Source organism: Macaca fascicularis, chromosome 19 (genome assembly GCF_037993035.2).
Source record: "Macaca fascicularis isolate 582-1 chromosome 19, T2T-MFA8v1.1".
In the NCBI taxonomy this organism is placed as follows: Eukaryota; Metazoa; Chordata; class Mammalia; order Primates; family Cercopithecidae; genus Macaca; species Macaca fascicularis.
Window position 1 is genome coordinate 48897608 of NC_088393.1, and position 20116 is coordinate 48917723.

Here is a 20116-nt window from a genome sequence, read left to right on the forward strand (position 1 = left end):
TAATCCCAGCACTTTGGGAGGCTGAGACGGGCGGATCACGAGGTCAGGAGATCGAGACCATCCTGGCGAACACGGTGAAACCCCGTCTCTACTAAAAAAAATACAAAAAACTAGCCGGGCGAGGTGGCGGGCGCCTGTAGTCCCAGCTACTCGGGAGGCTGAGGCAGGAGAATGGCGTAAACCCGGGAGGTGGAGCTTGCAGTGAGCTGAGGTCCGGCCACCGCACTCCAGCCTGGGCGACAGAGCAAGACTCCGTCTCAAAAAAAAAAAAAAAAAAAATTAATGAAATGACTCAAATGAATTATGTGTAAATGATTCAGAACTGACATTAGAAATTATTAAAAGTGGGGGCCAGGCACAGTGGCTCACACCTGTCATCCCAGCACTTTGGGAGGCCTGGATCACCTGAGGTCAGGAGTTCTAGACCAGCCTGGCCAACACGATGAAAAACAGTCTCTATAAAAATACAAAAATTAGCCAGGTGTGGTGGCAGGCACCTGTAATCCCAGCTACTTGGGAGCCTGAGACCAGAGAATCGCTTGAACCTGGGAGGCGGAGGTTGCAGTGAACCAAGATCACATCATTGCACTCTGGCCTGGGTGACAGAGCAAGACGCCATCTCCAAAAAAAATTAAATAATAATTAATTAAATTATAAAAAGTGAATATAAATTACCCAAGTACATGGAGATTTCTAGTTAGACATGCATATATTACCCACTTTGAATACATATGCAAATACGTATGTGCTGGTTCTGGAAAAATAATTGAGATAATGAAAATATTTTCTCGGTTTTAGAAACAGTATGTGATAGGTTTCAACAACAGTCTACATGAATGTAAAACTCTGATTTAAATATATGATCTTATGCTAGAAGCATGGTTGGTTTTAATTTTTTTTTTTTTTTTTTTTGAGACGGAGTCTCGCTCTGTCGCCGGGGCTGGAGCGCAGTGGCCGGATCTCAGCTCACTGCAAGCTCCGCCTCCCGGGTTTACGCCATTCTCCTGCCTCAGCCTCCTGTGTAGCTGGGACTACAGGCGCCCACCACCTCGCCCGGCTAGTTTTTTGTATTTTTTTAGTAGAGACGGGGTTTCACCGTGTTCGCCAGGATGGTCTCGATCTCCTGACCTCGTGATCCGCCCGTCTCGGCCTCCCAAAGTGCTGGGATTACAGGCTTGAGCCACCGCGCCCGGCCGGTTTTAATCTTTCTAATAGATATGAGTATTGGCTTATTAATAATTAACACATTTTGCAGCCACAGTAACAGTGTGGGGGAAAATTCTAATATTTGCTCTGTTTTAAATTCTCAAAGTCTTTCCAACATAAGAAAATAGCTACACACATTTCAGTGTTTCCTTCGTGCAACAAGTTAGCATAATTTTATTGGACTACATGTTATTTATTTGTTGGGCCTTGTAAGGATTAAATGAGATCATGCATGTAGCACTACGGGAACAGCCACATGATATATGTCCCAATAATATGTACCTGTGCCTGGCACTGAGCAGGCACTCAAAAAATATTTGTTAGAGCATGTGATGCGCCATGAACCAGAGCAGCGACTTTAAATGAGCAAATGGGGATCTCCCTCTTTTTTTTTTTTTTAATGGTGACACAAGCCCTGAGAGGGCAAATGGACCACCTAAAGCTACACAGGTCAGCAGCAGGGCAGGTAAATCTAAATTGGCACAGTTAGACTAACGGCTGAGCAAACAGACTCCGACACTAGAAGGCAGAGCTGAACTAACTTCTGCTAAGGTCCCGCCTCTGCCACTTTGTCCCGCCCTTATCTGCCCGCCCGGTCCAGCGCCTCATTCCCCTTTCGCTCGCCTCGGCCGTGCTGAAGCAACTTCCGCCCTGAGAAGGGTGGGGCTTCCGTCTCCCGCTCTCGCGACTCCTGGAGGTGAAGGACGGAAGATGACAGCCACATTTCTTCCTCGCCCTTTCCCTAGGTTCCTTGTCACAGTTCCGCCCTTACTACTCCCACTTCCGGCCGGGGAACAGCCACTTCCACCCGGAAAAGGGGTTGTTCCTCTGGGGGCGCCGGCTGTGGCCCACCCAACCTGCGCCGTATTTTCGCCTTCATAGTCTTCTCCACCATTGTTCCTTCCAGCTACGAACGACACAAACGAAGCCAAGTTCCCCCAGCTCCGAACAGGAACTCTCTATCCTCTCTCTATTACACTCCTGGAGAAGGAAAGGCGGGAGGAAACCCAGGCCTCCACGCCCGACCCCTTGGCCCTCCCCTTTACCTCTCCACCTCTCACTACACACCCTCTCCTCTAGGCGGGGACGAATCCACATTCGCCCTGAGAGAGGCGGAGCCTCAGCTTCTACTCCCACCACCCCCGCTCTCGCGAGCTTTCGGAACTCTCGCGAGATCCGACGCCCGACTTGTGCGCCCGGGAAACCCCGTCGCTCCCTTTCCCCTGGCTGGCAGCGCGGAGGCCGCACGGTAAGCGGGTGCTCCGAGTTGGACCGGGTGCGAGGCGTCAGGGCCGGACGCCGCAGTCTCAGAGCGCGTGCCTGAGGGCCCGGAGGCGCCCGGCGCGGGCCCGTCCCGCCCCCTGGAGCCGCGGCCACGTGCGAGCGGCAGGCCCGGACATGCCCGGTCAGCGCCGTCCGGGAACCGAGCGTGGGCCTTGGGGGGCAGCGGCGGGGTGCGTGAGGCGTGCGGAGTCCAAGGGCTGGAGAGTGGGTTCGCGCAGGATCCTCACACGTGGGGGTGGGCTTTGTTAGTACGATCCAAAGCGGCCGTGGACGTCGGTGAGCTCCTTCGGACCCGCAGGAGCTGGGGCCCGGCATTGAGGGGGCTGTGGGAAGTAACGGGGGTAACCCGGTTTAGGATGCCTTGGAGCGAAAGGAGTGGGGTGGGGTCCGGGTCCTTGGCAGTCGTCTCCGCCAGGCTTGTGTTCACATGCTTGACCTTCTCCCGCAGATGCCTGGAGTTACTGTAAAAGACGTGAACCAGCAGGAGTTCGTCAGAGCTCTGGCAGCCTTCCTCAAAAAGTGAGTTTGGGGATTGAGGTTCAAAGCGGGTGGAGGCTATCGCCTTGGCCCTGCCCGTCGGGCCCCAGTGTTTGCCGGTCCTGGCAGGGGAGGCTTGTTTGGGGCCTCCGTGGCTCATTTCAGTATCAGACCTGGCTTGTGTTCCGGTTCCAGCCTCTCTCTGTACTCTGGACACACCATAGTTGTGTTGAGGGGAGGGCGTTTGAGATATGGGGTAGTTTGTGGAGATGACTGAATCGTGCTTTTCTGGCTGTTTTGGTCTTAGGTCCGGGAAGCTGAAAGTCCCCGAATGGGTCGACACCGTCAAGCTAGCCAAGCACAAAGAGCTTGCTCCCTACGATGAGAACTGGTTCTACACACGAGCTGGTGAGGAACTTGGGTCTTTGGCTGGAGAGTGGGGAACTGGGTGACCCCTGGCACCAACCGTACTTCCCCGTCTCCTCTGTTCTTTCCTGCCCCAGGAGGGAGAGAAACCCTTGGTTGGGTCGTCACTTGCTTTGTGTGATATGACATTCAATAACTTGATGACTCCAAGTTTTTATTACATTCTAAGAGCTTTGTTAGAGGAGGACCTGTGGCTTTGAGCTTCAGGGAAATCCAGAGACAGATGAGTGTTCATATTTTGCTTACAGAAGGTTTAATCCTTCTTATATACATGGAGTCAGACTCCCGTGGGTGTGGGTCCGTCTTTTACATCTGGCTGTGTGACCTCTGGCAAGTTGGTTAACCTGCCTGTGCCTTCACTTTCGCATCCCCAAAATGGGACCAATTATTGTACCAGTATGAGAGTATTGCGAGGATTGAATGAATTTAAAACAGAGTGTTTAGAACGTGTTTGTTGCATAACAGTTATTCAGGAAAAAGTCAGTTATCTTTACTATTGCTCAGACATGGCCTTCTCCATGTCTCGAACAGGTTGTTGCTAACTAAATGGTTGGAGATCTGGTCAGGTCAGTCTTCACTTTAAATCTTGACTTCTGACCTTATGGACACTCTGCGACCTCGTGCCAGCCCCATCTCTTTTCGATCTTCCAGTAACAACACTAGTCCTTGACTAGTGTTAGTTCTCACGTGTCTTGACGTTTCAGTACTCACTAAATCTTAACTGTCAGGAAGACCCAACAGGGTGGGCGGTGGTAGTACTGTGTTATGTCAAGGTGACAGCTTCAGCGCGGACCTCCACTGAGGGGCCTCCACCTCTCCAATCTTAAACCTCTCTCTGTGAAGTGGGGGCTCCATCCTGACCGCGGCTTGTCTCCAGATAGTTGGAAGCAGGGTTTGGAAGCAGGAGTAGGTGAGAAGCAGGGTTTGGAAGTCCTCAATGACCCTGAAGAGTTGGCCTTGGTACAGGCCCTTCAGAATATGAAGCATTTTGTAGATCGGTGGTACACTTGTGCCTCAAATGGCCATGCAGCCCAGTCTTTCAGGCCATGGAGAGGGCACAGAGGACCAGCATAACTCAAGCCACGGTCTCTGAGGACTGAAAGATGAACTTGCCGCGGTGGGTAGGGTTGCTGGCATCTCACCTACCCACCGTTCTTTTTAGACAGAAGATGGGGCTGATGGAGAGAAGCTGATTTTCCTGGGCGCACAGCAGTGACAAGGCCTGGAAGAGACATATCCCTTCCACCTGTCCCCCCATCTTGCTTTGGCAGTGCCTCAAGGGTCAGTAGGTCAAAGCAGCTTTGGATCTAGGATTAGGAAAAATAATCTCATAGCATTTCTCATTTGCTGGGATGAAGACACATATTTTGCACATACCAAATACCTCCAAAGTAGGACTGTATATATCTTTCGTACTTTTTTTTTTTTTTAACCTGGGGAGGGATTAAGACCTTGGATAATAAACATAGTTGCATCTGCTGGTCATGGTAGAGTTGCTGTGGTCGGTTGCAGCCCACAGTGGCCCTGCCTGGAAACTTCAGGCAGGATGTGCATCTTCTGCCTGCCTACTGGTCTCTGTTACTTGGAGTACCCCAAAAGCCCCTTTTTCACCTCACTTGCCCAAGCTGTCCTTGCAGCATAGGATGGTTGTGTGGTAGACCAGAGGCTTATCATGTATATTTTTGTTGGGATATAGCCACCCCCGTGTATTTACATACACAAGGGTAGAATTGTAGTTGTGGCAGAAGCTGTAGCCTACCAAGCCTGAAATATTTCCTACCTGACCCTTTATTATTTATTTTCAGGGACAGGGTCTAGCCCTGTCACCCAGGTTGGAGTGCAGTGGCACAATTATAGCTCACTGCAGCCTCCTGGGCTCAAGTGATCCTCCTGCCCCACCCTCCTATGTAGCTGGGACTATAGGTGACTACCAGTCACCATGCCTAGCTAATTTTTTTTATTTGTAGAGATGGAGTCTCGGTATGTTGAACTCCCAAGCTCAAGTAGTCCTCCTGCCTCAGCCTCCCAAAGCACCGGGATTACAGGCAAAGTTTACCAGCCTCTATTCTAGAGTTTAACATGTTCCACCCAGTTTGGCAATCAGCTTATACTAGTCATGGGAGTGATCTGTTTTACCAAAGAGGAAGGTGAGGTGCAGACAGGCAAAGTGACTTGCAGCAAGTCACCCTGGGAGGGCTTGGCAGGGCGGCTCTGTCCAAAACTAGGTTCCCTGCTATATTCCCTTTTTTTCTACTCACAGAGTCTGGCTCCGTCAGATTTGAGGCTACAGTGTGCTAAAGCTGTGGCCCTGCTGAGCAGGGCCAAATTATGTAGACCTGTAGGAATGAGTGTGAGGTAGACAGGTCTTAATCCTGGGGTTTAGGGGTAAAGAGGCCCATGGCAGAAGATGGGGCCCTCCTGAGGGTGGTCTGGAAATGGAGCAGAGCTGTAGGGGCAGGGCAAGGTAGAGGAAGAACCGCAAAGACTTGCTCTCACTGGACGTTCAAGGGATGGCCGCCATGGGTCTTTGTGAAGGGGGTGGTGCAGTGTAGCCCTGGGACAGCCTTTTTTGAGAGAGAGTCTTGCTCTGTCACCAGACTAGAGTACAGTGGCGCCGTCTCGGATCACTGCAACCTCTTCCTCCCAGGTTCAAGCAATTCTCCTGCCTCAGCCTCCTAAGTAGCTGGGCCTACAGGCGCCCACCACCACACCCAACTGATTTTTGTATTTTTAGTAGAGGCGGGGTTTCACCATGTTGGCCAGGATGCTCTCTCTCTCTTGACCTTGTGATCTGCCTGCCTCAGCGTCCCAAAGTGCTGGGATTACAGGCATGAGCTCCCACATCTGTCTGGACAAGCCTCTTGCTGTCTTAATTCTCTGAAGGACCTGCTGAAGATGGGGACGTTTGGTGTCCTGGTGTGCGTCTGAGAGCAGCCACTGAATTGGGATGCCTGAAAATATTTCTTGTAGGTTGGAGGCTGGTCCATCTCTGGCTCCTTCGTGGAGCTGGGCACCCACTTGTGCTGTGATAGTAGAAATAATGAGATCTGGGAGGCATCGCAGAAGTGAGTTAAGAGGTGAATCAAGGTCAGGAAAGTGGTTTCTTACAAGTTCGGCAGAGAAGGGTCAGCTAGACTGTGCTGGGGGAGGAGTTCTTCCCTGCGTTTGACTCAGTAGGTCGGGATGGGACCACGGTCTGGACTTTGCTGAGCTGTGATGACTCCTGAGACGCTGTGCTTGGTGGTTGCCCCATGCTCAAGTCCAGAGGGACCCTCCCTCTTGGTGTAGCAGGAACACAACTGCTCTCCCTTGACCGTGAACTCACAGTAGAGTGGAGAGGGGCAGCCTCCGTTACAGTTCCAGGTACGGGGTGATTCCTGGACAGGGGTTCCTGAGAGGCGTGGGTTGCCATCCCAAGAATGCACACTGCAGAGGAGCAGAAGGCCTCTAGTGTGAAGGAACTGGAGGAGAACCTATTTGTGACAGCACCTTGCTCGCAATTGGCCCTCATGAGTACCAGCTAGGGTGGCCTGGATTTGTGCAGCTCCACTTCAAAAGGTGATGCTGGAACCTGGGTCTCTAGGGGTTGAGGAAAAAGGTCAGTGTTTTAATAGAACGCAGCATTTCAACTCTTACATTTTCCAATTTGTGAAGTTAATAACCCTCTCCCTTCTAGTGGGTCAGAAAAAAATAATTAGCATGAACTGGGATAGCAAGGGAGGCGCTTGTACTATCTGACCAAGGTTCTCCGTGCTAAAAGGTTTTTATACAGCCTTAAGAAAAATTTAAGCCTCCATTAAAGAACCTAATAGGCCTTTGGGAGGCCGAGGCCGGCGGAGCACTTGAGGTCAGGAGATCAAGAACCCTCCTGGACAACATGGTGAAAGCCCATCTCTGCTAAAAATACAAAATTTAGCCGGGTGTGGTGGCAGGTGCCTCTAGCCCCAGCTACTCGGGAGGCTGAGACAGAAGAAGAATTGCTTGAACCCCGGAGGCAGAGGTTGCAGTAAGCCTGAGATCACACCACTGCACTCCAGCCTGGGCAACAGAGCCAGACTCTGTCTCAAAAAAAAAAAAAACCTAATAGGCTTTATGAGAGCTTGTTCTCTGCCAGTCACTATGCTCAAGCTCTAAGTGTCTCCTTTAGTACCACAACACAAACCACCTGGAGGATGGGTGGGTCCTGTGTCCCTCCTGAGGAAGAACAGTGTTAGGATTCAAGCCCCTGTCTGACAGCTCTGGATGCTGGTCCCAACCCAACAAGACTGAGGGTGAGTGTCCCATTTCTGGTGCACAGCTTCTTTGGGCATCTCTGTGTTTAGGAGTGTGTGCCTTACTCTTAAAAAGCAAGACAACGGGCCAGGTGCGGTGGTTCATGCCTGTAATCCCAGCACTTTGGGAGACCAAGGCAGGAAGATCATGAGGTCAGGAGATCGAGACCATCCTGGCTAACATGGTGAAACCCCATCTCTACTAAAACTACAAAAAAAAAAAGAAATCAGCCGGGCGTGGTGGCGGGTGCCTGTAGTCCCAGCTACTCAGGAGGCTGAGGCAAGAGAATGATGTGAACCCGGGAGGCGGAACTTGCAGTGAGCCTAGATCATGCCACTGCACTCCAGCCTGGGCAGAGCAAGACTCCGTCTCCAAAAAAAAAAAAAAAAAAAAAGGCAAGATAACAGGAAAAGCTATTCTGCTTTCCCCAGTCCTGGGTACTGTAGTTCAAATGGGAGAGCAGCTCTCCGCCCAGAGCCCCAGGGCACAGCCAACCAACTATAGGGCCCAGAGGGATGGCAGCAGCTGCTGGGCATTTGAGCTGGTCTGAAAGGGTGGAGGTTTCCAGTGATGTCACTCTGTGGCAGAAAGATTGTGGGGGGTGGCTTATGCCAAGTGAGTCTGTCTATTGGTCCTGGTTATGGGCACTTATTACCAGGCAGTGGCGTAGGGAGTAGGTCCTGGAGTGAGGTGGGGATTTTAAAGTGAGCAGATGCCAGAGGTAGTGAGACAGCAGCAGGGCTGTGCTCTTGGCCCCCAGCAGAGCATGGTTGTACTGTCTCAGCTGGGGATTGGTTCCAGGATGAACCCCAATACCCAAGTCCACAGATGCTCATTCTTAATATAAAATGGTATAATATCAGGGCTGGAGGCCGGGTGCGGTGGCTCAAGCCTATATAACCAGCACTTTGGGAGGCTGAGGTGGGCGGATCACGAGTCCAGGAGATAGAGACCATCCTGGCTAACACGGTGAAATCCCGTCTCTACTAAAAATACAAAAAAATTAGCCAGGCTTGGTGGCAGGCGCCAGCTACTCTGGAGGCTGAGGCAGGAGAATGGCGTGAACCCAGGAGGCGGAGCTTGCAGTGAGCTGAGATGGCACCACTGCACTCCAGCCTGGGCAAGAGAGCGAGACTCCATCTCAAAAAAATGATATCGGGGCCGGCACAGTGACACCTGTAATCCCAGCACTTTGGGAGGCCAAGATGGGCAGATCACTTGACTCCAGGAGTTCAGCCAGAGCAACATGGCAGAACTGGGTCTCTTCACAAATTAGCTGCGCGTGGTGGCGGCGCCTGTAGTCCCGACTATTCAGGAGGTCAAAACTGCAGTGAGCTATTATCACTGCACTCCAGCCTGGGTGACAGAATGATGCTCTGTCTCAAAAAAAAAAAAAAATGTATAATATTTGCATATATCCTATGTAGATGTTTTACTTTTGAGACAGAATCTCACTCTGTCGCCCAGGCTGGAGTGCAGTGGCATGATCTTGGCTAACTGCAACCTTTGCCTCTCAGGTCCAAGTGATTCTCCTGCCTCGGCCTCCCAAGTAGCTGGGGTTACAGGGAGTGTGCCACCACACCTGGCTAATTTCTTGTAATTTCAGTAGAGATGGGGTTTCACCATGTTGGCCAGGCTGGTCTCGAATTCCTGACCTCAAGTGATTCTCCCGCCTCAGCCTCCCAAAGTGGTGGGATTACAGGCGTGAGCCACTGCGCCTGGCCTGATCCCATATATTTTAAATCATGTGTAGATTACTTATAGATTAATACAGGCCAGACATGGCACACACTTGTAGTCCCAGCTACTTAGGAGGCTGAGGCAAGAGGATTGCTTAAGCCCAGGAGTTCGAGGCTGCAGTGAGCTATGATCACACCATAACACTCCAGCCTGGGTGACAGAATGAGGCCCTTTTTTTTTTTTTATTTAAGAAATAATGGCCGGGCGCGGTGGCTCAAGCCTGTAATCCCAGCACTTTGGGAGGCCGAGACGGGCGGATCACGAGGTCAGGAGATCGAGACTATCCTGGCTAACACGGTGAAACCCCCTCTCTACTAAAAAAATACAAAAAAAAAAACTAGCCGGGCGAGGTGGCGGGCGCCTGTAGTCCCAGCTACTCGGGAGGCTGAGGCAGGAGAATGGCGTAAACCCGGGAGGCGGAGCTTGCAGTGAGCTGAGATCCGGCCACTGCACTCCAGCCTGGGCCACAGAGCGAGACTCCGCCTCAAAAAAAAAAAAAAAAAAGAAAAAAGAAATAAAAAGCACTAATGCCATGTAAATAATTGTTACACTGTTTTTAATTGTAGTGTTTTTCCCCTGAATATTTTTGATCCACCCTTGGTTGAGTCTGTGGATATGGAGGGCTGGCCATATCTAGACTTGATCTTAGGGCAGGAGGGGGCTGGTAACAAGCGGTGTGCAAGAACCATTTCTGGGCAGGAGCAGCCCACCCCACACAGAATACTGCCTGGCACTTGGCAATTACGGAAGCACCCCCAATTCCCCCCACTTGATCTTTAGAACTAGAGGACAGAAGTCACTTGAGCAGACTCAGACCAACTTGCCTGATCTCTGGGTCCCAGGAACAAACCAGACTGCTCTGAGCTCCAGACCTAGGTAGGACCATGTGGTGGCTGAAATCTGGATGCTTCCTGCATGTGGGCCCCAGTGCCATCACAGTGGCAGGACAGGGCAGTGCCTCCAGAGCTGTGTGACATGGAGCCAGTGAGTACCCTCTGGCGCCTTGGTTTCCGTCTTTAAAGGAGAGTAGCAGTTGACACACCCGTTGAGTCCTCACAGTAACCTCCTGGCCCTCAGGTGAAGCGGGGTGGAGAGATTGAAAAGCACTTGGCACAGGGCCTGGCAGATGTGTGCTCCAGTTAATAGAAGCGTGCAAGCATTGCTGGGGAGGCTGGTGTCTCAACTGGATTTTACAGAGCTTTTTTTGCAGGCAAGGAGGCTGGCTGGGGTGGACCAGGGACTTGCCCAAGCCAGCCTTCCCTGTGTCCGCAGAGGGGCTGGTACACATTCCAAGCTGGGGATATCCACTGCACGGAGTGTCTGCCCTGCCCTTGTTATCCTGAGCTCTCCAGACTGAGGTGGCCCAGAGAGTGGCCATAGATCCCTTCACTCCTGCTTCTCTGGGGCCCATGGAGATGGTCACAGCTAGGCTCCACCCCTATATAACCTCAGGTTCAATTCAATAGCAGTGCTGCTGGGACAGTAACCACTAAAGAAATTGGTCCTGGAGATGGTGGGAGTGCCCGCCCAGGGTGCAGGGCTGCTTGTCAAGGAAGAACTAGCTGGGGGGTGGGTGAGGAGAGGGAGCTGTCAGTTTCTGGGTGTTAGTGTGTGTTTTCAGTTTCGCTTATAAAACAGTGAGAATTAGCTGTTTATACACAAGGAATTGTTTACTTGAGACCTTGATCAAGACCCTTAACTCAGATCTGTCTCTCACACTACCCCCAGCTTCCACAGCGCGGCACCTGTACCTCCGGGGTGGCGCTGGGGTTGGCTCCATGACCAAGATCTATGGGGGACGTCAGAGAAACGGCGTCATGCCCAGCCACTTCAGCCGAGGCTCCAAGAGTGTGGCTCGTCGGGTCCTCCAAGCCCTGGAGGGGCTGAAAATGGTGGAAAAGGACCAAGATGGGTAAGCAGGGTGGGGAGGGCTACATTGATGGAGCAGCCTTGGGGCCCAGTCATCACTTCCCCAACGAATTGGTCCTGCATAGTCTGCCCAGCCCCTCAGGCCTCTCCTATCAGAGGCTGGCAGCAGGGGATTCTGCAGAAAAGCGAACAGCGAGGGGCCTCACCCCGACCTCTCTGGCTGACTAGCCCAGGCTCCAGGAAGGTAATTTAGCGACTGTCTGCTTTCATTAGCCTGCTCGTTAACTTTTCCCAATTGATTTTTCGGGGCTTTTGATCTAATGCTTGCACAAACGACACCCCGTCAGCTCCCAGGGGGGCTCCCACTACTGCCCCCACCTCGTTAGAATGCACCTGACTAAGGCCCTCACTGGGACTTGGCTGGCGGCAGGTGGCTTCTTGAGAAGCCTGGCTCACAACCAGGAGGGAGAGGGCTGAAAACAGGACCTGTGCTCACGGGGGCCTGCATGACCCTTCCCTCCCCACAGGGGCCGCAAACTGACACCTCAGGGACAGAGAGATCTGGACAGAATCGCCGGACAGGTGAGGCTTACGTTTGGGGCGGGGTTGGGTCCCTTAGTCGCTGCCCAAGCATTTCCAAAGCCCATGCTTTGTCAGACTCCTCCGGAGGGCACTGCCCAAAGACAGGAGAAAGGAGAGTTCTGACTTTCCTGCTGGTGCTGCTTAGAAACTTGGAGGCAGGCTGGCTGCGGTGTCTCACCCCTGTAATCCCAGCACTTTGGGAGGCCGAGGCAGGTGATTTATCTGAGGTCAGGAGTTCAAGACCATTCTGACCAACATGGAGAAACCCCGTCTCTAGTAAAAATACAAAATTAGCCAGACATGATGGCACACGCCTGTAATCCCAGCTACTTGGGAGGCTGAGGCACAAGAATCGCTTGAACCCAGGAGGCGGAGGTTGCGGTGAGCCAAGATCACGCCATTGCTCCCCCGCCTGGGCAACAAGAGCGAAACTCAGTCTCAAAAAAAAAAAAACTCGGAGGGAACTCCAGCCTAGGTGCCACTGGGCATAGCTGTACCCGCAGATGACTCCCCCTCCCCGGGTCAGCCTGCGCTGTTTCCCCTTAGTCCTCGTGCATACTGAGCATCACATGGGCTGCTTGGGAGAGGTGGAGATAGTGGGGCAGGTTCAGAACCCAGGTCTCCATTCAGATCCTGGCTGGCTGACACCCTGGGGCAGAGCGGCCACACCCCGGTGCCACAGTCTCCTGTCTTGGCCTCCCTGCGGCCAAAATCTACCCTTGGCCGCCTCAAGCATGGTAGTGAGGAGGCTGCGAGCTATAGTACAGCAGGAGTACCCAGAGCCTGGCATGAGCTCAATTCTGTATCACTGACTCAGGCATGCTATGAGCCTTGGAGTATTTTAGTCAGGTGTCACAAAAGAATGGAAGGTGTCAGCTCTCTAGGAGTTGGGGGTGGCCTGGAAGGAGGAGAAGCTCTCCCAGTGGACTCCACTCCGCCACTCCCTTCTCTTTTGAGACAGAATCTTGCTCTGTCGTCCAGGCTGGAGTGCGGTGGCGCGATCTCAGCTCACTGCAACCTCTGCCACCCGGGTTCAGGCAGTTCTCCTGTCTCAGCTTCCCGAGTAGCTGGGACTACAGGCACATGCCACCACACCCAGCTAGTTTTTATATTTTTAGCAGAGAGGGTTTCACCATATTGGTCAGGCTGGTCTTGAACCCTAGACCTCAGGTGATCCACCTGCCTCAGCCTTCCAGAGTGCTGGGATTAAAGGTGTGAGCCACTGTGCCCAGCCACTCCCTTGAGACCCAGTTTCCGCGTCTGTGAAATGGGGAAATACCCACAGTGAGAATTAGATGGCATAGATGCATTTGAAACCACAAATCAGGGTGCCCACTTCTGGTGGGTAGTAGGTAGCTGTTACAGAGTGCCCCAGCAGAGACCCCCTTGACTAACTTTTATTCTTCCATCTTTTCCCACAGGTGGCAGCTGCCAACAAGAAGCATTAGAACAAACCATGCTGGATTAATAAATTGCCTCATTCGTAATCCTGGTCTGGGTCTCTTTTTTGAGTCTCTTGCTCTATTGCCCAGGCTGGAGTGCAGTGACGCCATCTCAGCTCACTGCAATATCCCGTTTCTGGGTTCAAGTGATAACTCCTGTCTCAGCCTCCCAAAGTGCTGGGATTACAGGTGTGAGCCACTGCGCCTGGTCTGGTTTGGGTCTTTTGATTTTCTTCAGGGGCATGAGGAAGAGGCGCCTCCTCCCTTCCCTTGGGTGAGAGGGTGCAGGGTGATTGGGTGGCTGTGTACCCGGCAGCCAGTAGGGCCTTCCCAGGTCAAACAGTTCCCATCTGGGTTTGGAGGAAGGACCCAGGGGCCCTTGCGGCTCACTCCCCCCACATCCTGTCTTTGCAATTCTCAGAAAGTGAGAAACGAAAGGATGGCTGTGTAAGCTGTGACCTCAGCTGGGCCTGGGCTGCAGAGGTGGCTTCCGCTGGAGTAAAGCAAGAGGGCCCAGGGTTCATGTTATTCCCTGGAAGGTGGAAAAGGACAGACCACCAGGGAGCCTCCACTGCAAACTGACCTTTGCTGCCTGCACTGGCTGGATGTTCCTTGAGCCTTCACTCTGCATCTGGGCAGTCTTCCAGCCCACTGAGAGTGGCAGTGGTAGGAAGCTGGTGGAAGCGGATCCCTCTGCATCAGTTGAGTTCCTAGGGTGGCCACATGGGGGCTGCCCAACCTTGGCAGTCCTGCACACAAGTAGGATGTGGTCTCCGCCCGTGATTGGGCACCTGGTCAGGCTGGCAGATCCAAATGGTGCCCAGTGGGCAGCTAGCTGTCCAACCCCTGGGGGGGCAAGCCAGGAAAGAACCTCTTAGGGCCTGCTGTGACCAGATGTCCCTCCCAGCTGGGAAGACTAAACTGGTTTGGCCAATACCTCCCAGGATTCCCCTGTCCAAATTATTCCTGGGATCTGACCCATTTCCTGAAAAGGGCCGAGCCTGGGTTTTAAAGTTCAAACTACTTGAGTTTAAATCACAACTCTGCCCCTAATCCCATGTAACCCTGTGCACCTTACTCCCCGCTAAACCTTCCTCTCGTGTGTAACTCTGCTAACTCCTGAGAGACTGGACAAGATGCCATGGAGAGCCTTGGCTCTGAGTAGCTCTGCTGCTGGACAGTCAGTTGGCAGTCCCCAAATGTAAGGCATAAGAGTTTAAGAAGTATTGGCCTGAGCCGGGCGCGGTGGCTCAAGCCTGTAATCCCAGCACTTTGGGAGGCTGAGACGGGCGGATCATGAGGTCAGGAGATCGAGACCATCCTGGCGAACACGGTGAAACCCCGTCTCTACTAAAAAAATACAAAAAACTAGCCGGGCGAGGTGGCGAGCGCCTGTAGTCCCAGCTACTCAGGAGGCTGAGGCAGGAGAATGGCGTGAACCCGGGAGGCGGAGCTTGCAGTGAGCTGAGATCCGGCCACTGCACTCCAGCCTGGGCGACAGAGGAGACTCCGTCTCAAAAAAAAAAAAAAAAAAAAAAAAAAAAAAAAGTATTGGCCAGGCAGTGGCTCACACCTGTAATCCCAGCACTTTGGGATGCTGCGACGGGCCGATCGCCTGAGGTTGGGAGCTTGAGAACAGCCTGAACAACATGGAGAAACCCTGTCTCTACTAAAAATACAAAATTAGTTGGGCATGGTGGTACGCGCCTGTAATCCCAGTTACTCAGGAGGCTGAGGCAGGAGAATCGCTTGAACCCTTGAGGCGGAGGTTGCGTTGGGCTGAGATCGTGCAATTGCACCCCAGCCTGGGCAACAAGAGTGAAACTTGTCTCCAAATAAAAAAAAAATACAAAAAATAAATTAGCTGGGTATGGTGGTGCACGCCTGTAGTCCCAGCTACTCAAGAGGCTGAGGGCAGGAGAATCAATTGCATCTGGGAGGTGGAAGTTGCAGTGAGCAGAGATCACGCCACTGCACTCCAGCCTGGGCAACAGAGCGAAACTCCATTTCAAAAAAAGAAACACAAATGTTAAAAGCATCGTTGTTTACACTCAGCAACTCTGTGAAGTAAGTGCCTAAAAGTGCTTTGGAGGTAGGTAAAGTAAGCCATAGGGTGGGTAGCTTGCCAGATGTCCCACAGCTACAGCCATCGTTTGAACCCAAGCAAGGCAGCTGCAGCCTGGACCTAGCCACTCCAGGGCTCTGTGCCTCAGAAAAGAGGCCCAAAGGGTTGCACTGTAGCTGCAGGCCAGTCACTCCTCTTTCTGGGCTCTAGTTTCCTCTTTTGACCATTAAGGATGAAAACATTTCCCAGAATTGACATGAGAACTCAATGCCAAGCGTCCGATTTGCGCAGCAGCGCGCACTGCGCATCCCAGGTAGGTAGGTAGCAGGGTGGAGGTGTCCAGAGCAGGCCTGCAATCCCGCAGCCGCACCGCTCCAGCCACTGGGGGGCAGTCGAGGGCCTAGAAAGAGGCTCAGCCACCTACGGCTCTTGAAGGTGAATTCCTAGGGCTTCCAGGTCTGGAGCCAGGCTTATTCCTGGGAGGGGGTGGTAACGGGGAATTGAAGTGCAGAGGGTCTACTGACCCCAGCAGAACACCTGGGGTCCTGGTCCCCAGGGCTACAGAACTGTCCTAGATACTGTGCCAAATGCACTGCAGAATATTCTTACAGTCTTACCAAGTGGGGGGTTTGTACCCACGTTACAGGAGAATAAACTGAGTTTCAGATGATCAGTCAGTTGGCAGAGCTGAGATGTAAAAGAATCCTGGAATCTTGAGGCCCAGGCTCTTCTGCGTGGGTGGCAATTGCACTTTTTAAAAATTCTGCACTCTAGGAGGCCGAGGTGGGCAGATCATTTGAGGTCAAGAGTTCGAGACCTTGGCCTGGAGCGGTGACTCACACCTGCAATCCCAACACTTGGAGAGGCCGAGGCAGGTGGATCACCTGAGGTCAGAAGTTCGAGACCAGCCTGGCCAACGTGGTGAAACCCGTCTCTACTAAAAAATACAAAAATTAGCCGGGTGTAGTGGCAGGTGCCTGTAATCCCAGCTACTTCAGAGGGTGAGGCAGGAGAATCGCTTGAATGCAGGAGGCGGAGGTCACAGAGAGAGTGCACCATCACACTCCAGTCTGGACAACAAGAGTGAAATACCATCTCAAAAAAAAAAAAAAAAAAGAGTTCGAGACCAGCCTGGCCAACATGGTGAAATCCTGTGTCTATACAAAAAAAAAAAAAAAAATTGGCTGGGCATGGTGGTGCATACCTGTAATCCCAGCTACTTGGGAGGCTGAGGCAGGAGAACAGCTTGAACCCAGGAGGCAGAAGTTGCAGTGAGCCAAGATTGCACTGCCACTGCACTTCAGCCTGGGCAACACAGCAAGACTCCGTCTCAAAAAAAAAAAATCTGAAATACTTCAGGCATGCAAGTATTCAGCATTCAGTATTCATAATGTAACAAAAACCTATGAAGCACCACCCAGTTTAAGTAACACCGGCAGGGCAGGGTGCAGTGCCCATAATCCCAGCACTTTGGGAGGCCAAGCCAGGAGAATCACTTGAGGTTAGGAGTTCCAGGCCAACCTGGGCAACACAGACCCCATCTTTACAAAAAATTTAAAAAATAGTCTGGGCGCAGTGGATCATGCCTGTAATCCCAGCACTTTGGGAGGCCAAGGTGAGCGGATCATGAGATCAGAGATCGAGACCATCCTGGCTAACAAAGTGAAACCCCGTCTCTACTAAAAATACAAAAATCAGCCGAGCGTGGTGGCATGTGCCTGTAGTCCCAGCTACTCAGGAGGCTGAGGCAGGAGAATCGCTTGAACCCGGGAGGCGGAGGTTGCAGTGAGCCAAGATCGTGCCATTGCACTCCAGCCTGGGCTACACAGTGAGACTCTGTCTCAAAAGAAAAAAAAAATCAAAAAAATAGCCGGGCGTGGTGGTTGGTGTGCACCTGTAATCCCAGCTACTTGGGAAGCTGAGGCAAGAGAATCACTTGAGCACAGGAGTTTAAGGTTATGATTGTGCCACTGCACACCAGCCTTAGCGACAGAGAGAGGCCCTATCTCTTAAAAAAAAAAAAAAAAAAAAAAAAAAGGCCGGGCGCGGTGGCTCACGCCTGTAATCCCAGCACTTTGGGAGGCTGAGGCGGGTGGATCGCTAGGTCAGGAGACAGAGACCATCCTGGCTAACACGGTGAAACCCTGTCTCTATTAAAAATACAAAAAATTAGCCGGGCGTGGTGGCGGGCGCCTGTAGTCCCAGCTACTTGAGAGGCTGAGGAAGGAGAATGGTGTGAACCCGGGAGGCAGAGCTTGCAGTGAGCCGAGATTGCGCCACTGCACTCCAGCCTGGGCAACAGAGCGAGACTCTGTCTCAAAAAAAAAAAAAAGTGGCCAGCCACAGTGGCTCCCGCCTGTAATCCCAGCACTTTGGGAGGCTGAGGTGGATGGATTACCTGAGGTCAGGAGTTCGAGACCAGCCTGCCCAACATGGTGAAACCCGGCCTCTACAAAATTTAGCCAGGCGTGGTAGTGGCCACCTGTAATCCCAGTTACTCAGGCTGAGGCAGGAGAATCGCTTGAACCCGGGAGGCGGAGGTTGCGGTGAACCAAGATCACACCACTGCACTTTACCCTGGGTGACAGAGTGAGACTCCATCTCAAAAAAAAAAAAAAAGTAACACAGGAAATAAAACCAAGACAAGATGAGCTCTCTGTGTGTCCCTCCCCAGACCCAACCCTGGCGTCCCCCAGAGGTAACCCCTCCCAGGAAATGGGCGTTTGCCACTCCCCTGCACGGGTCTACACCTCTACTACAAACGTGTGTCCCTAAGCAGCGCGTGCCTTTTGAAAACAAGTCAACTGTATCATGCTACAATATTTTTTCTGATGTTTGTGCTGTTTCTGAGACAGCCTTATGACGCCTTCCCCTATTCTGTAGCATTCTGTTGGCTCATTTTGCCACAGTGTATGCACCCATTCTCCCATGAATGGACTTTTCATTTGTTTCTCAATGTTTGCTACCAAAAATCTCCCTGCAATGAATTTATTTTATATATCCCTCGTATGTGTGTGTGAGGGTCCCCTAACTGCTCACAAATATCTCAGCAACTCCGCCCTCCCCACTCAGACCTCATTTCCCTCCTACCAGACATGCTCAAAGGAAACTGGGAGCAACACAAAGACGACTTTGAATCTCTGTTCACCACCCTTAGACTGTATGACACCAGCAAGTAACAACCTCCCCTCTCTGGCCTCAGTTTCCCCATCTGTAAAATGGGGGATGGCCTACCTTGCCCAGTCATGGCAGGTCAATATAAAACAACTTCTGGCTGTGTGCAGTGGCACATGCCTGTAATCCCAGCACTTTGGGAAGCTGAGGCAGGAGGATTGCTTGAGGACAGGAGTTCAAGACCAGCCTGGGCAATATAGCAAGATCCCATCTCTCTAAAAAAAAAAGAAGAAAAATATATGTTATTATTATTATTATTTGAGATGGAGTTTCACTCTTGTCACCCAGGCTGGAGTGCAATGGTGTGATCTCAGCTCACTGCAACCTCCCCCTCCTGGGTTCAACTGATTCTCCTGCCTCAACCTCCTGAGTAGCTGGGATAACAGGCATGTGCCACTACATCCAGCTAATTTTTGGGTTTTTTTTTTTTTGTTTTTTTTTTTTCTGGAGACGGAGTCTCGCTCTGTCGCCCAGGCTGGAGTGCAGTGGCCGGATCTCGGCTCACTGCAAGCTCCGTCTCCCGGGTTCACGCCATTCTCCTGCCTCAGCCTCCCGAGTAGCTGGGACTACAGGCGCCCGCCACCTCGCCCGGCTAGTTTTTTTTTGTATTTTTTAGTAGAGACGGGGTTTCACTGTGTTAGCCAGGATGGTCTCGATCTCCTGACCTCGTGATCCGCCCGTCTCGGCCTCCCAAAGTGCTGGGATTACAGGCTTGAGCCACCGCGCCCGGCCAATTTTTGTATTTTTAATAGAGATGGGGTTTCACCATGTTGGCCAGGCTGGTCTCAAACTCTTGACTTCAGGTGATTCTCCCACCTCAGCCTCTCAAAGTGACTCTTGCTCCTGCCTGCCTCCGTGAGGCTGTAGACGCCCCTTCTCCTTCGCTGGGCTCCCTACAGCCCCACATTGGCCCAGCTTGGCACAGATACGATTTCTATAGGCATCTTTCCTGGCTCCCCTACCCTCTGCCTCCTCTTCCCTTTCCCTGAGCCCCCTTCCCTCTGCCTGTGCCCTCTCTGCAGCCTCCACATCTCTCCCCACCTCCTGCCACCATACCTGGCCTGAGCGTGAGCCACCATACCTGGCCTGTTTTTTAACAAAGAATTCCAGTAAAGAGCTGATCGTGGCTCTAACTCCTGGAATACCAGAAACACCATCTCATATCACATAATGAGACAGGGAGACATTCTGGTCCTCATCTCACAGATGAAAAATGTCAAGGTTCAAAGGATAAAAGTGCCCACCTAGTCACACGGGCACTCAGCCACAGGTCAGCCTGCCTTATTTATTCTTCATGAGCATTTATAGTGACTAACATTTACTGAGCGCCTACTATGGGCCATTTCTGTGCATGCAACAACCCCTTTTAAGTCCTTGTTTCTAATCAAGAAGCAAGGAAATGGGGTCAGGGAAGGGACAAGGTTTCCCCAAGTCCAGGCAGGGGCAGAGGTCAAGCTCAGAACCATCACCTGCCCACAGCACATGCCCAGGACTCAGGTTCCCTAGGCTTCCTTCCAAAGGCTCAGCAGTGACGAGCCAGCCCTTGAACCAGCCTCTTCCCCCACCCAAGCAGCCACCT

General features: G+C 52.1%; 1 protein-coding gene across 2 annotated transcripts; it reads left to right on the forward strand.

Moving 5' to 3' along the window:
* Positions 1 to 2420: 2420 nt before the first annotated feature.
* On the forward strand, positions 2421 to 13343 carry RPS19 (ribosomal protein S19). 2 transcript variants are annotated; one of them, XM_015440932.1, is made up of 6 exons: positions 2421 to 2611; positions 2939 to 3009; positions 3275 to 3375; positions 11134 to 11317; positions 11802 to 11856; positions 13278 to 13343. In XM_015440932.1, the coding sequence occupies exons 2-6, from the start codon at positions 2939 to 2941 to the stop codon at positions 13302 to 13304; spliced, it is 438 nt and encodes a 145-aa protein (XP_015296418.1). In that variant the 5' UTR covers positions 2421 to 2611; the 3' UTR covers positions 13305 to 13343. The 2 variants fall into 2 exon arrangements, with proteins under 2 accessions (XP_015296418.1, XP_045235484.1); XM_045379549.2 differs by having other exon boundaries at positions 2421 to 2455.
* Positions 13344 to 20116: the final 6773 nt, after the last annotated feature.

Bases quoted from the DNA above. Each gene is read 5' to 3' on its own strand.
- RPS19 (XM_015440932.1), top strand. From the start codon at position 2,939: ATGCCTGGAGTTACTGTAAAAGACGTGAACCAGCAGGAGTTCGTCAGA. The intron at 3,376-11,133 runs GTGAGGAACTTG...CACTACCCCCAG, and splicing joins CTGGTTCTACACACGAGCTG to CTTCCACAGCGCGGCACCTG. The intron at 11,318-11,801 runs GTAAGCAGGGTG...CCCTCCCCACAG, and splicing joins GTGGAAAAGGACCAAGATGG to GGGCCGCAAACTGACACCTC.